The 15,796-nt window shown below is 41.2% G+C and overlaps 1 protein-coding gene across 1 annotated transcript in view; it reads right to left on the reverse strand.

The window, feature by feature from the left end:
- Positions 1-15,796, reverse strand: part of LOC126198460 (probable cleavage and polyadenylation specificity factor subunit 2) — a 174,685-nt gene that overhangs the window by 63,831 nt on the left and 95,058 nt on the right. The window contains exon 9 of the mRNA XM_049934804.1: positions 11,710-11,865. Within this exon, the coding sequence (XP_049790761.1) occupies positions 11,710-11,865 (156 nt within the window). The remainder of the gene's footprint in view (positions 1-11,709; positions 11,866-15,796) is intronic.

The following is a 15,796-nucleotide window of genomic DNA, read 5'->3' on the forward strand; positions in this document are numbered from 1 at the left end:
TCCATTACGTTCAACTGCTCTTCCAAGTCCTTTGCTGTCTCTGACAGAATTACAATGTCATCGGCGAACCTCAAAGTTTTTACTTCTTCTCCATGAATTTTAATACCTACTCCGAATTTTTCTTTTGTTTCATTTACTGCTTGCTCAATATACAGATTGAATAACATCGGGGAGAGGCTACAACCCTGTCTCACTCCTTTCCCAACCACTGCTTCCCTTTCATGCCCCTCGACTCTTATAACTGCCATCTTCGTTGCTACACAAAAATCTTGCATATTTCAAGTCATTAGTTGTGCTGAAGGTCCCTAAACTACAGTCTTCAGCCTTCAACTGACAGAACATCAGAGTCTTAAGTTAAAGTACGTGATCCCAAGAAATAAGTTATCAAAATTACAGCTCGACTGAAAACAGCCAAATAGAATATTTTCTCAGATTTCCTTTCTTCGTTTTTACGCACACACACACACACACACACACACATACACACAGTGAGGGGAGGGAGGGAGGAAGGATGGATGGATGGATGGATGGATGGATGGAAGAATGGGAGGAAGGGGGGGGGGGAGAGAGAGAGAGAGAGAGAGAGAGAGAGAGAGTAAAAATTAATGGTTTTAGAGAACATTGCACTGAGTCAGTGACAGCAATTAATAACTTTATTACAAAAAAGAGACACTGGCTAAGCTGGTGTAACAAGTAACCAGTGAAACAGTTAAAAGCCTGAGTTGCATGGGTTGTGCTCACTTCGCACAACAAATTAGGCACCTTTATATACCACAGTACAATAGTTTTACGTGCAGCACGGTGCTAAAACAGTAGTTATTTTTAAGAAAGCATTTGAATTTTATGTGTAACACAATACTAATATTATCACTGGGGTTGTGCAAAGAACAACTTTTGTATTTGCAACTCAGTGTCCTTACAAATATTAAAAGAAATGATTATGGTTAGAAGGGCTAAAACTTCGGCACACTCACTCAGTCACATGCATTGATCCACACAAGCACCCCATATCACATGCTGTAATAAAAAGGAGAAATAGTAAGAGAGACTACAACAAAACAGAAGGAATATGACAGAGGAAGCAAAACAATGGCACAGGGATATGTGACTAGCTAACCACTTACATAAAACATGGGTGATCCAGTCACTGTATGAAACATTAAGGACATCTCCCAAAAATCTTTGGAAACAAGTTGGACAAATCACAAAACCTTAAAAGACTCACCACATTCGTTTAAATGTCACTTAAAATAAAGGGCAAATCTGCTGCTGCCCTCTGGTCTGAAAAACACCATCTAGTAAAATGTGGCGCACACACATCTATATACCCCAAGCACCACACACCAGAGGGTTGTTGTGCTGAATTAAAAAGCCACATATCAGAGGACTGTTGCTTTTGTGAAGGACCTTATTATCTGCCACTTCCAGCCACTTATCCTCCCATCAATGCACGAGCACCGCCACAGCGAGACAATAACATGGAGGGGGGATGGCACATTGAAATAACTGAGGATCACGACACGCCTCTTTGGTTGCTACGTCTGCTGTTTCATTTCCCGCAATACCCAGGTGAACTGGTAACCAGCAGAAAGACACCTCCTTCCCCAGCTGATATAGGTGGAGGAGGGTTTCCTGAATATTTACTGTATCTTCTAGATACAAGCAAGGTAGAGACTGAAGGGCACTCAGGAAATCGGAGCAGACAAGGAATTCAGCACTTGAAGCACATCTTATTTGCTCCAATGACTGCAAGACCGCATATAATTTGACGTCGAAGACCGTAATGTCTCGAGGCAGCCATACCTTGAAGACACGAACAGGGAAAACAATGTAGCAACCAATGGATTCCCTCCGTTTCGACCCATCCATGAAGACAACTGCACAGTTGTGGTGCTCAGTTAAATTGTCATAACATAACGTATTAAAAACATGTGCAAGACTGCATCTCTCCTGTACTGTACCAAATCAAAAATTACTCTGGGCCTCTGCAGAACCATGGTGGCAGGCAATTAAAATCCTGGATTTGGGGTTGTGTGTGCTCCACATCCTGTGACTCCAGCACATGCTGCACACGGATCCCACATGGCACTGTTTCTTGTGGACAATTAGAGAAAAGGCATTCGAGAGGTGGACGAACAACAGTATGGAATACGAGTGAAGTCGGAGCTGCGAGGCACTTACAAGCCTGATGCAACGCAATGAGCTGCAGCTGAATGGTGAGTGGTGTTCCCTAGCCTCAGCACAGAGACTGTGTATGGGGCTGGTCCTGTAAGCACCTGTGACTATTCTAACCCCCTCAGAGCGTCAATAATCTTCATGTAAGAAAGCCTTGTTGACCCGTACACTGTGCATCCATAGTCTAGCCATGAGCACAAAAGCTCTATAAAACCAGAGCAGACGCACCATATGTACTGTTTATGGCTATGACGAAGAGAGTAACACTTAAAACACTGCCCTGAGAAATACCATTCTCCTGCACAAAACGATTAGACAGCACGTCATCAGCTTGAGCTAAAAAGTGCTTGGACCAGAAGGACCGTATGAAAATGGAGAGATGGCCACAAAAGCCCCACTGATGGAGCTGCACGAGAATATTGAGCCTCCAAGTAGTGTCATACACATTACTGATATTGAAGAATATGTCGAGACAGTGATGTTTACATAGGAAACCCTCCTAAATGCTACCTCTAGTAGGGTCAGGTTGTCGACAGTGGACCGAAATCTCTGGAGTCGACACTGAGATCAGCTAAGGCATTGCCAGTCTCTTTTAACAACCAGAACAGGCGACAGTTAAACATTTGTGCTAGGGTCTTTCCTACACAGCTTGTTAATGTGACACTCCAGTAACTACTGGGACATGTGCGGTCCTTTCCTGGTTTGAGAAGAGGTAGCAGAATTGCCTCTCTCCACGAGTTGGGAAAGTTGCCTATCTGCCATATAAAATTGAAAAAAATTTGAGGACAATTCCGTTTGACGCTGTTGGCAAATGTCAAAGCATGCAGTACTGGATTTGGTCATGACTGAGTGCTGCATGAAAAACCTCAGACACTGCCGATTACAGCACCCACATGAAGGAAAGGTAACTGTAAGACACAGAGCTGTATTATCTGAAGACCAAGTCATCCCTCTCCGCAGCCGCATGGTAGCAGCAAAACATCAGATTCTTGCTGGCATCTGTAGTGGTCGCTGTAAAATGCTCTGCCATTGTATGAACCATGCCTCCAGGCATTGTTTGGAGACATACATTTCAGCAATGCTGCTATTGGTAAATGATTGTGTTTACTGGAAATCCTCCTGGTAGCCTCCCATACATTTGTAGAAGAAGTGGAGCAGTTGATGCAGTTCAGGAATACTTGCCATGACCTTTTCCTGCTCTCCTTAATGATGCGTTGAGCCTTGATTCTCATGAGCCAAAGGCTGTGAAGTCGTCTGCTTTTGCGTGGTACTAATTAAACCATTGAGAACCTGCACGCCTGTCCTTGATTGCTGAGTGGCACTCACCAGTCCCCCAAGGAACAGGTTGCCTACTAAGATGTCTTGAGGACTTTGTGATTGATAAGTCAAAGGCATGATGGATCACTTGTGTGATGCGCTCCACCCATTCCTGGATGCAGTCGCAGAATTCAAACACAGCTAGCAGGCTGAACAGCATCCAGTTAGCCCTGTAGACCGTTCATTTTGGTGTCAATGACTTCCCACTGAACAGGGTCTGCAAGGGTTGGAGAACAGAAAGACAGGCTGAGAACGACCCAGTAACAACACAGAATTGAGAGAGAGTACCCGTGTTGGGGGTGTACAGCTCATGAGTTGTCATGAGGCTCTGCAAAATGGAACCCTGAGGGCAAGTAGATGTTGAGCCCACAAGACAAGATGGGCATTAATGTCTTCCAGTAGAAGAAATGATTGGGGGAGTTCTTCCATAAGATCGGTGAGAGCCTCAGAGTCTATTGCATCTTTCAGAGGTGATTAAATTCAGAAAACAGTGATCCTCCAACAAACATGAATTTCAACTGCAACTGCTTGCAGGTCAGTAGCCACAGGGAGAGCAGAGGAGTGGTGCATGTTATTGACAAACACAGCAGCTCCTGTCCCCAGCATATAGCCCCATAGTACGAGGGCATCACAGGCTTTAAAATGTGTTTTCTGTAAATAAAAGCACAGGGTGCATTCAAACCCATTAATGTTCCACTGTAATATGAGAGCCATCTATAACAGGGGTTGCACTTTTACCCTGTCTTTCAGCCGGAGAGGGGAGCTCGCAATGAGTGGAGGTTCTGTCTTGGGCAAGATGAATGCCCCAGTCCAACATCAAGGTCCATTAGCTCTACAGAAGAATCATGAGAGACATAAGAGAGGATGATGTCGACATGATCAGACTGTTTGCTTATCGACCCCTTTGGTGATGGATGCCTGACCTTCTTTGTCTTTGCACTGGTTAGGCTTCGGAGCCACACCTATGGCAGTGGCAGTGCTGGGCAGTAGACCAGGCTGAACCTTTGGAGAAGCAGGGAGCTCCACAACATCGGCTACCATGGCCATGTCTTACATTCTGGGAGAAAGTGTGGGCTTTGCAGTAACAAACACAGGTACTAGTGCTAACAGTAGCAACCTCAGTTTATGTAGCAGCATCAGTTTTCTGATTTGGCTGTTTAACAACTGAAGCACAGGACGTAGTGAACGTGGGAGGCTGCATGGCCTTCCAAACCTTTTTGGCCTCACCACAGTGGATCTGTTTTGTTTTCATCTCCGGTATCTTTCATTCAAGGATGACCCCGCAGTACCTACTCCAGACAGGGTACCGTATTTACTCGAATCTAAGCCGCACTCGAATCTAAGCCGTACCTGAAAAATGAGACTCGAAATCAAGGAAAAAAAATTTTCCCGAATCTAAGCCGCACCTGAAATTTGAGACTCGAAATTCAAGGGGAGAGAAAAGTTTTAGGCCGCACCTCAAAATCTAAACAAAGTTAGTCCATTGTGATATGAGACACAATTTAGGTCGAATTAATGACGATACAGCTACAGTAGTTTGGTTCGAGTCGTAAGCTTAGCAGTTAAGCTTTACCAAGTAGCCATTGCTATGCGTCAGGCGCTCCGTCCGTATTTATACGGGTACCCTTCGTTTTTCACGTGCTTCGTCTGGTTTGAATTGATTGCTTATTTTTCTTTGATCTAATAAGTGCCATTCTCTTTGTTATAGGTGTTTACGTCACTCTAAGCTGAAAATGTATTACTGTACTGTGTCATGCATTGTTTGTCGCATTATGGTAATGTGTGTTCACGACCTGTCGCCGCTCGCGGCATGGCTTGCTTTGGTGTGCGCTGCCGTCGCTTGCAAAAAAAAAAAGAGAGAGAGAGAGAGAGAGGAATCGTCTCATTAGCGAAACAATGGCAAGAGACTTCTATTTGTTGTTATTTACACTGCTGCTTTCTTTGATAATGATCAACAAGAACCAAATAATAAACTGCGTATGATAGAAGATGTTCCGAATGAGAATTTAGCGAAAATTTTTCTCTGTTTGAAAATCTTTGCAGACGCCTCTTTAGTACATTACTTTCTGCACAGAAATTAAAGTCATCTTAGATTCAAAAATCTACTCAATTGCCGTGCTTCATTTCTGACTGTATCACTATTAGGCATAAGAATAATACGAATATAAACATGACATGATATGTGTATTCTTCCGCATTTGCTATTGTCTCACTCTAGTTTCGTAGTTTATTAGGCAGACAGGATTTAAATGAGATAGCGCAAACACGAAAGAATACATGGCAAGATGTTTATATTCGTATTATTCTTATGGTGAAGAGAATACTGCATGTGATTCACAATTCATAAAAGTTCCCATTAGCAACCATCTCTTCTCACAGGTAGGAAAAAATTCAGTTCAGAAACATTGCAAACAGTCTTGCCAGTCGGATTTTCGTAGTACAGTGAAAAGCTGCTACATTCGAAGATGAACAATATGGAATTTGTATTTACTTCGTTGGATAATCTATGAAAATCCAGTGGTCGAAATTCGGGGTGGAGAAAAAAGCTCGTCTTCCACCTTTTTTTAAATTTATTTACTGACGCGGAGAATATGGCACCAGAATTTATCTTTGTGCCTGCAAAGCATGCCTGTGTAGCGCTACATATATTCGACGGCAGAAGTTAGTTGTGGCGGCACCTACCAACATATTTCAGAACTTCTGCTTACTTTGCACTCAATTCTAAGTCGCAGGCGGTTTTTTGGATAACAACAACCGGAAAAAAAGTGCGGCTTAGATTCAAGTAAATACGGTAAGCCAGAGCAATTTGCACACTTTGGAGGAGATGAACATGGGTAACCTTACCACACTTGTCACATGTGGATTCTCCCTTACATTCAAGAGTGGCGTGCCGAATGTGATGGCATTTAAATTAGCGCATTGGGTTGGGGACATAGGGCCGCACGGTTAAACGAAGATGATGATGTTGTGGTCTTCAGTCCAGGGACTGGTTTGATGCAGCCCTCCATGCTACTCTATCCTGCGCAAGCTTCTTCATCTCCAAGTAGCTATTGCAACCTACATCGTTCTGAATCTGCTTAGTGTATTCTTCTCTTGGTCTCCCTCTATGATTTTTATCTTCCACACTGCCCTCCAATACTAAATTGGTGGTTCCTTGATGCCTCAACACATGTCCTACCAACCGATCCCTTCTTCTAGTCAAGTTGTGCCACAAACTTCTCTTCTCCCCAATCCCATTCAATACCTCCTCATTAGTTATGTGATCTACCCATCTAATCTTCAGCATTCTTCTGTAGCACCACATTTCAAAAGCTTCTATTCTCTTCTTGTCTAAACTAGTTATCGACCATGTTTCCCTTCCATACATGGCTACACTCCATACAAATACTTTCAGAAAAGACTTCCCTACACTTAAATCTACACTCGATGTTAACAAATTTCTCTTCTTCAAAAACACCTTCCTTGCCATTGACAGTCTACATTTTATATCATCTCTACTTTAACCCCAAATAGCAAAAGTCATCTATTTTAAGTGTCTCATTTCCTATCTGATTCCCTCAGCATCACCTGATTTAATTAGACTACATTCCATTATCCTCGTTTTGCTTTTATTGTTGTTCATCTTATATCCTCCTCTCAAGACACTGTCCATTCTGTTCAGCTGCTCTTCCAGGTCCTTTGCTGTCTCTGACAGACTTACAATGTCATCAGCAAACCTCAAAAGTTTTTATTTCTTCTCCATGGATTTTAATTCCTACTCAGAATTTTTTCTTTTGTCTCCATTACTGCTTGGTCAATATACAGATTGAATAAGATCGGGAAGACGCTACAACCCTGTCTCACTCCCTTATCAACCAGCAGTCCCTTTCATGCCCCTCAACCCTTATAACTGCCATCTGGTTTTGGTACAATTTGTAAATAGCCTTTCGCTCCCTATATCTGATCCCTGTCACCTTCAGAATTTGAAAGAGATTATTCCAATCAACAATGTCAAAAGCCTTCTCTAAGTTTACAAATGCTACAAACGTAGGCTTGCCTTTTCTTAATCTATCTTCTAAGATACGTCGTAGGGTCAGTATTGCCTAATATTTTCCAACATTTCTACGAACTGATCCTCCCAAAGGTCGGCTTCTACCAGTTTTTTCATTCATCTGTAAAGAATTCGTGTTAGTATTTTACAGCTGTGACTTATTAAACAGTTAGTTTGGTAATTTTCACACCTGTCAACACCTGCTTTCTTTGGGATCGGAATTATTATATTCTTCTTGAATTCTGAGGGTATTTTGCTTGTCTCATACATCTTGCTCACCAGATGGTATAGTTTTGGCAGGGCTGGCTCTCCCAAGGCTAATGGAATGTTGTCTACTCCCAAGGCCTTGTTTCGACTTAGGTCTTCCAGTGGTCTGTCAAATTCCTCATGCACTATCATATCTCCGATTTCATCTTCATCTAGGATCTCTTCCATTTCCACAATACCATCCTCATGTACATTGCCCTTGTATAGACTCTATATATAGTCCTTCCACTTTTCAGCTTTCCCTTCTTTGCTTCTCCATATGAGGTCTTGATATTCATACAGGTGGTCCTCTTTTCTCCAAAGGTCTCTTCAATTTTCCTGCAGGCAGTATCTATCTTACCTCTAGTGATATGTGCTTCTACATCCATACACTTGTTCTCTAGCCATCCCTGCTTAGCCATTTTGCACTTCCTGTCAATCTCATTTTTGAGACATTCACATTCCTTTTTGCCTACTTCATTTACTGCATTTTTATATTTTCTGCCTTCATCAATTAAGTTCAATATTTCTTCTGTCACCCAAGGATTTTTACTAGCCTTCATCTTTTTACCTACTTGATCCTCTGCTGCCTTAACAATTTCATCTTTCAAAGCTACCCATTCTTCTTCTAATGTATTTCTTTCCCCCATTCTTGTCAATCGTTCCCTAATGCTCTCTCTCTGAAACTCTCTACAACCTCTGGTTCTTTCAGTTTATCCAGATACCATCTCCTTAAATTCCCACCTTTTCGCAGTTTCTTCAGTTTTAATCTACAGTTCATAACGAACAGATTGTGGTCAGAGTCCACATCTGCTCCTGTAAATGTCTTACAATTTGAAACCAGGTTCCTAAATCTCTGTCTTACCATTACATAATCTATCTGAAACCTTCCAGTGTCTCTAGGCCTCTTCCACGATACAAACTTCTTTCATGGTTTTTAAACCACGTGTTAGATATGATTAAGTTATGCTCTGTGCAAAATTCTACCAGACAGTTTCCTCTTTCATTCCATATCCCCATTCCATATTTGCCCACAGTTTTTCCTTTTCTTCCTTTTCCTACTACTGAATTCCAGTCTCCCGTGACTATTAAATTTTCGTCTCCCTTCGCTATCTGAATAACTTCTTTTATCTCATCATACATTTCTTAAATCTCTTTGTCGTCTGTGGAGCTAGTTGGCATATAAACTTGTACTACTGTTGTAGGCATGGGCTTCATATCGATCTTGGCTACAATAATGCGTTCACTACGCTGTTTGTAGTAGCTTACCCGTACTCCTATTTTTTTTTATTCATTACTAAACCTACTCCTGCATTATCCCTATTTGATTTTGTATTTATAACCCTGTATTCACCTGACCAGAAGTCTTGTTCCTCCTGCCACCGAACTTCACTAATTCCCACTATATCTAACTTTAAACTATCCATTTCCCTTTTTAAATTTTCTAACCTACCCACCCGATTAAGGGATCTGACAGTTTTCTTTCTCCTGATAACGATGTCCTCCTGAGTAGTCCCCGCCCGCAAATCCGAATGGGGGACTATTTTACCTCCGGAATGTTTTACCCAAGAGGACGCCATCATCATTTAACCATACAGTTAAGCTGCATACCCTCGGGAAAAATTATGGTTGTAGTGTCCCCTTGCTTTCAGCCGTTCGCAGTATCAGTACAGCAAGACTGTTTTGGTTAATGTTATAAGGCCAGATCAATCAATCCTCCAGACTGTTGCCCCGCAACTACTGAAAAGACTGCTGCCCCTCTTCAGGAACCACACATTTGTCTGGCCTCTCAACATATACCCCTACGTTTTGGTTGCACCTATGGTATGGCTATTTGTATAGCTGAGGCACGCAAGCCTCCCCAACAGCGGAAAGGTCCATGGTTCATTGTGGGGAGGGGTAAGGGGAAATAACTCACCTTAATATGTTCTGGGAGTTTAGCGCTATCAAAAGTGAGGATTAACGAGTCAGATTTAATTGCCTTGCAACCCTTTCCATAATATTCTGCATGTCTACAATGCCTTCCTGGGCCCATTCAATTTTGTCTCCTTTTGGGATGTCCACCATGTTTCTGTATGTCACACCACCATTACAGTAGTTTAATGTGGTAAAGAGTTCAGTCTCAATGGCATATTCCCATTTTTTTTGGCCTTCTGCACATTCATCACTTGTTGGGAACTTGAGGTTTCCACCAACAGTGACCCATTTTGCAACCACTTAATAGATTTTAACATACCTGCAACCCCTCTAAACCCTTTTGAATGTGAAAAGGATAAGACTTATTCAAAGCTTACCCTTTCCTTAACTAATAAAAATACAGTCTGATTAGCAACATGTCTTCTGTTACAATGCAAACTAGAATTCTGAAACAGTTCTGAGTTGGGAAAACTGGCTAAACGACCCCTCTTGTTAGAATGGGTGTTGGTCCTTCCCAGCGGCTCACACTTTTTGCTGGGAGGAGGAATGAAAAACTTTGAAGGATCCATCTCGGTACCATGAACAGCTATGGAAATTGAAGTCCATCTAGACATAGCCCCGTGTGCCTAGGTAAGTCTTATACAACTGAAGTGAGGTAGTTTCTCCCGAGGCTTCCCATTAATGACTGTTTCATCTCAACAGCCATGCATCTCATCAATATGCAGCACACCTTGAGACTGACAGATTTTGTAATAGGGGTTTTTATCATCATCGCAATCCCTATGATCAAGCGACAGAGGACTGACGGTGATTACCACTCCCCAGCTCAGAAACCCTGTGGTCATCAAGCCCATACCCAGAAAATGAAAGTTGAGCCCCTGAGGGCTTAAAAAATAATCTTCCAAGTTACACTCTTTATACCTAGTTATTCACCTGAAAATTGTAGAGATTTAGCTAACAGAGGCATCGAGATCATTTAGGAGGGAGGGAGGGGGAAAAGGAAACAAAATTAACAATTATTTTGAAAGGAAAAGTTGTTGGTTAATCAATTACTTCTAAAAAATATTTTAGATAAAAAAATATTGAGCTCAAATTAAACAAAACTCATAGCTACACCAGAAGTGTAGATACTTAATTTAATTTATTAAAGATAAAAGCAAACATAGGTGTACACGGCCAACCTCAAGTATCAATGTGCAAAGTGCCCAATTTTTCTTTCAATTACTTCCACAAATAATGGATCAAAGCTGAAAATTTTGCTTTATGAAAGAGTCCCTTAGCATGTGATTAAAAATGTTTAAATCCGGTGATTCATTAAGACGATGAAATTTAGTGGTGTTAGCATTCATCCAATAGGGAATGAACGATGAAAGGAAGCTGTTGAAAATGCTCCACAAAACTGACCATTTCAAAAAGATTACAGAAACTATAATTTGGAACTCACAGGGCATTGCAATACTGTCAATATCAAATATCTGCTTTTAGAAGAAAGAGCTTCTATGCCATGACCTTGCACCTGCTCACAGTTTTCTTCAGCTGAAATAATGAAATTTCGTGAGTTGTATGGGCACAGTTACTGACTATATTCTGTACTGATCAGATTTACCTCCACTGACATTTTCCTACACCAAAAGTTGAAAAATGCACCTGCTGCAAAATAGTTTCACATTGAATACGGAAGTCCCTGTTGAGATGAATGTATATTTTGCACAGTTGGAGTGATTCCAGCACTACAGTAAAGCTTTGATGAATGTTAATGTTTGAGCACTTGCTCTTTCTCTAGTAAAAACCACAGCTACAGCAGTGCGTGTCTGAGTGATGCCTGTGTGGTCGTGTGCATGAATATGTTTACTTCTGCTAAAGAAAGGGTAAGGGCTCGAAAGCTGGCATGAATTCTGTTTTCTGTTGCATGTTTCTAAGCATCACACATCAACTGGGTAAAGACGTGGGGTTGCCTTTCTCTTATTTTAATTTGGATTATTGATGATGAATGAACTTGAATACTAAATCATTCAAAGTTTTACCTTTTCTCTGCCCGGGCCTCCTTTGCTTCTCTTTCTTTCCTCTGCTGTTCTTCAAGTTCAGCACCTTCAAGTCGCACCCTGCGCCGTACTTCCAAAGTCATTGTGCGGTTTCCACCAAGTTCAATTAACTGTCGGGCTAGTGTTCCAGGTGATGTCCTACAAAACAAAAGGCATATTAAGATGTACATTGAAATAGGTTCTACTTTCCACATCTGTCCTAAAGAAACAATAATGTTTCAAATAATGACCTATTCATGTTGATACATTTTGTACGAATTAAAACTATGAAACAGCAGATTAGCGTGGACAATGTGTGGCTTATTAAGAAATGAATACACATGAACCCGGGAATTTATTAAGGAAAGCACTAATACTGCAGTGACAAAATCTGCAGTCGTCAAACAATAAATACAATTTAAAAAGAAGGGGGAGGGGGATGATGACTAGCTCATTAATATCAAGGACTAAACAGATGACAGTGAAGAAAGTATTTCTTCCAAACTACCAATCAGTTACTACATAGTAATAGTCAAAATGCAAATTATACTTTTAACTAAAGCTCATACTTGTGACACTAATATTCCTAGAGTCTTGAGCCTTTGACATTCAGGCAACACTCTTCTTATTTGGTATTTCATCATTTAAACCATTTTAACAAACTGTGCCAACAAATATATTTTTCATCCAAACACTTTTCATGTAAGTGAAATGGCAACTTTAAAAAAATTCTTATAAATGTACATACACTAGCTAAACAAACATTGAAACAAATCCGCACACTTCACGTAAGTCACCTACAGCTTCATGCATATCAATGAGTTGACTGAAATAAAATTTGGAGGTTTTGTTGTTGTTGTTGTTGTTGGTAATGTTACAAGAGGAGGTTGGAAGCAAGGTACTCAGCAGCTTCCTCCCCTCTCCTATCAATTTACTACATGAATGTTAAAGAAAACATAAATGTATCTCAAATGAAGTCTAAACAGATATCCATAAACAGTGCTTGATGATTAAGTTGAACTAGGAATTATTATGAAGTCAAAACTAGAAATTATTTTTGTGTGTAAGAACTGTACATTGAAACTGTGCATTGCTGAAATTACTCAAGATTTGTTTAGTACAGTCAAAGTTAAACCTTTCAGGGGCAAAGGGAAAACATATTCCCACATACTTTAATGTCCACAAGGGGCCAAAGGACTTGACATTCCCACATCTAGCTGGTGCTGCCACCTATAAACTAGAATCAGAAACATGTGAAAATTCCCACTGCTGCCAGCAGTCACTCTGGCAACAATTGATGAAGTATTATATGGCTGTTGTGCTCAATCTGGTGGCAAGTAGACATAGTTTTGATGTAATTTCATGATTTTGTTCGTATATCTGCATACAATGGTATTTGTAACTCCATGGTACTTATTCAAAATTTTATACAATTTTCTTCATGTTACCGCGTGAAAGAAATTTTCTAGTCGATTCTAACACACCAAAAACATGTTGTAAACATGTAGGAATATTTTCTCCCATGGCCCAAGTTGGCCATATGTCTAGCACTATTTCAAACTTTTAGTTTAGACAATAGACCTGTTTCCTGATGTGCTATTAGGTGTATTCACTAAGCTTAGGTATTTCTCATTGCAGAATTACTTTACCAGACAGGAAGACATGCTAGAATATCTCTTCTTACTTCCTGAGAATGTGTCAGTTTCTGGCATTGAATCAGACAATGTTTCAACTGATGAGGAAAGTAATATACTGTGCATCCACCACCAATCTCCTGCTAATTTACAACAAGTGCCTTCAGTAAGAAAGAATGTTCCAGTCCATGGAGTGTGTTCAGTCTCCGCAGGTTGTCCCATAGAGTAAAAAATAATTCCAGTTTTCAGTGATGGTGATGAGAATGCTGAAACTGATTGGGATGAAACACTGCCTCAGCTTTTAGACATAGACTCTGTTAGAGAAAGCTTAGCATTGCCAAAGAAAGCATTCTCTAAAATGAATCGTCCATATGAGTACTTTCTTGAGACCTTCAATGAAAATACCATTCAGAATATTGAACAAACAAACTTGCATACACCCCAAGAGTGACACAATTTTTGACTGAGCTTTGAAACACCTGTAAGAAGAAAGAACTGGGTGGACTTGACAGACTCTGAGATAAAAGCATTTATTGGGTTGCTTATTGTTATGAGCATCCACAAACTGCCACATTTATCAAATTACTGGAGTTCAGATAACCCTTCTGCATGTTGAATCAGTGTAAAAAATGATGACTCTAAAATGATTCAAAATTTTTTTTAAAAAAACCTTCACCTGAACAATAATTCGAAGGCAGTGGGGAAGGGTGCTCATGGATATGATAAACTATATAAAGTCAGGCCCCTGACTGACGCCCTAAATGCTAATTTCTTAGAGGCAGATTATCCGTAGATGAAGCTATGATACCTTTCAACAGAAGATCAAGCATAAAATAATATATGCCCATGAAGCCTATAAAAAGGGGATACTGGGTCTGGTGCCTGGCTGATGCTAAGACAGGCTATCTACTGAAGTTCCACATCTATTGTGGAAAAGGGGAAGACAATATTGCCAATATTCCCCTTGGTGAAAGGGTTGCTCTTGAATTGTGTTCATATTTGAAAAACAGTAAATGTATTGTTGCATTTGACAGCTATTTCACTTTGTACGCCCTAATGAAAACACTTCTGGATAATGGAATTTATTCTGCAGGTACTGTCAGTCAAAGGCGAGTTAAAGGTACAGATAAAAGATTCAATCGTTGCGATAAAGTGGCAAGACACAAGGACAGTAACAGTTTTGTCTACAGCAACATCTCCCAAGGATGTAACACTGGTTTCCAGAAAAGGAAGAGACAGTTCCATATGTAGCATTGCTTGTCCAAGTCCATAAGTTTGTGCAACTGTGTAATGGGCAATGTGGATCTCTTCGACCAGAAGCGAGAACGACATGGAAGTTGGACGGTGATCGCTTAAATGGTGACACAGAATTTTTTATTTTCTAGTTGATACTGCCATTGTGAATGCATTTATAATGCATGCAGCAGTCACAGGAAATGGAGAGCAGCTAACTATATGACACCAGAATGTCAATACAGATTGGCATGGGTGCATGAAAGTACTCGTCACTCTGCTAGCAAATGCCACTGAGTCGGTGACCATTGTGATGCAAGTTACTGCTGTGTAGCCTGGAGAAGCTTCATCACTTTAATGCCCTCTGCTGGTGCAATCATCAACGGCCGCCATCTTACAGGTCCCGCAACAGCTCCAATAGGCCAAGTGTCCCTGGGATACTTCTAGGCAATGACCCACTTACCATCTAGGGTTCGCCAGTTGCAACCAGCCAAACATCAAAGGCTGGTGTTCCCTACCCAGATGTCACTACTTTTGTCACTAGCCACTGCTGGGGTAAGCCCTCAGCACATCCTGTTCAAGGCGTAACCATGACATTCTGTATTGTTAGCAACTGGTGAAGCTCTCAATGCCAGCTAGGAATGCTTCTCTCACGGGTAGCTCACTTGCAGGCTGCACGGAGCCACGATGGCTGCTGGTGAGGGTATGAACACACTGCCACTGAGGATTGTGGGTGTGACCCCTGTCCCCCTCCCGTTTGCTGGAGGTGGGCAATGAAGCACTGCTGTATGCTTTACATGAGAAATAAATCAACTAGTTCCAACCTGAGAAAAGATGGATTTGCTCCTGCTTCCCACTAGTGAATCCAGTTAGTTAAGAGGGATGGCACAGCCACCCTGCAAGTCTATTCCTGATGTCCCACCCTCCAATAGAGTAGACACTATCCAGCAATGTTGACACATTTACATTTGGAGAAAGAAATGCTGGTGGGGATCGACATCTGATATTTGGCATTGACAAAATTATAACAACAACGGCAGGTCCAGCAGCAGCAGCTCAAGGGCAGTATGCTGCAGAAGAGTGCAAGAGTTAATTATACGCATTGTATGGGCTTATATGGTCATTTCTTTTCTCTCTTCCCTTCCTTCACTGGTGGCATTCTATGTGTAGCTGTTTTCATTTTGGCTTCTGGTGCTGATGTTGGAATACTTGGTGCTGAGTAC

Source organism: Schistocerca nitens, chromosome 1, assembly GCF_023898315.1.
Source record: "Schistocerca nitens isolate TAMUIC-IGC-003100 chromosome 1, iqSchNite1.1, whole genome shotgun sequence".
Taxonomy (NCBI): Eukaryota; Metazoa; Arthropoda; class Insecta; order Orthoptera; family Acrididae; genus Schistocerca; species Schistocerca nitens.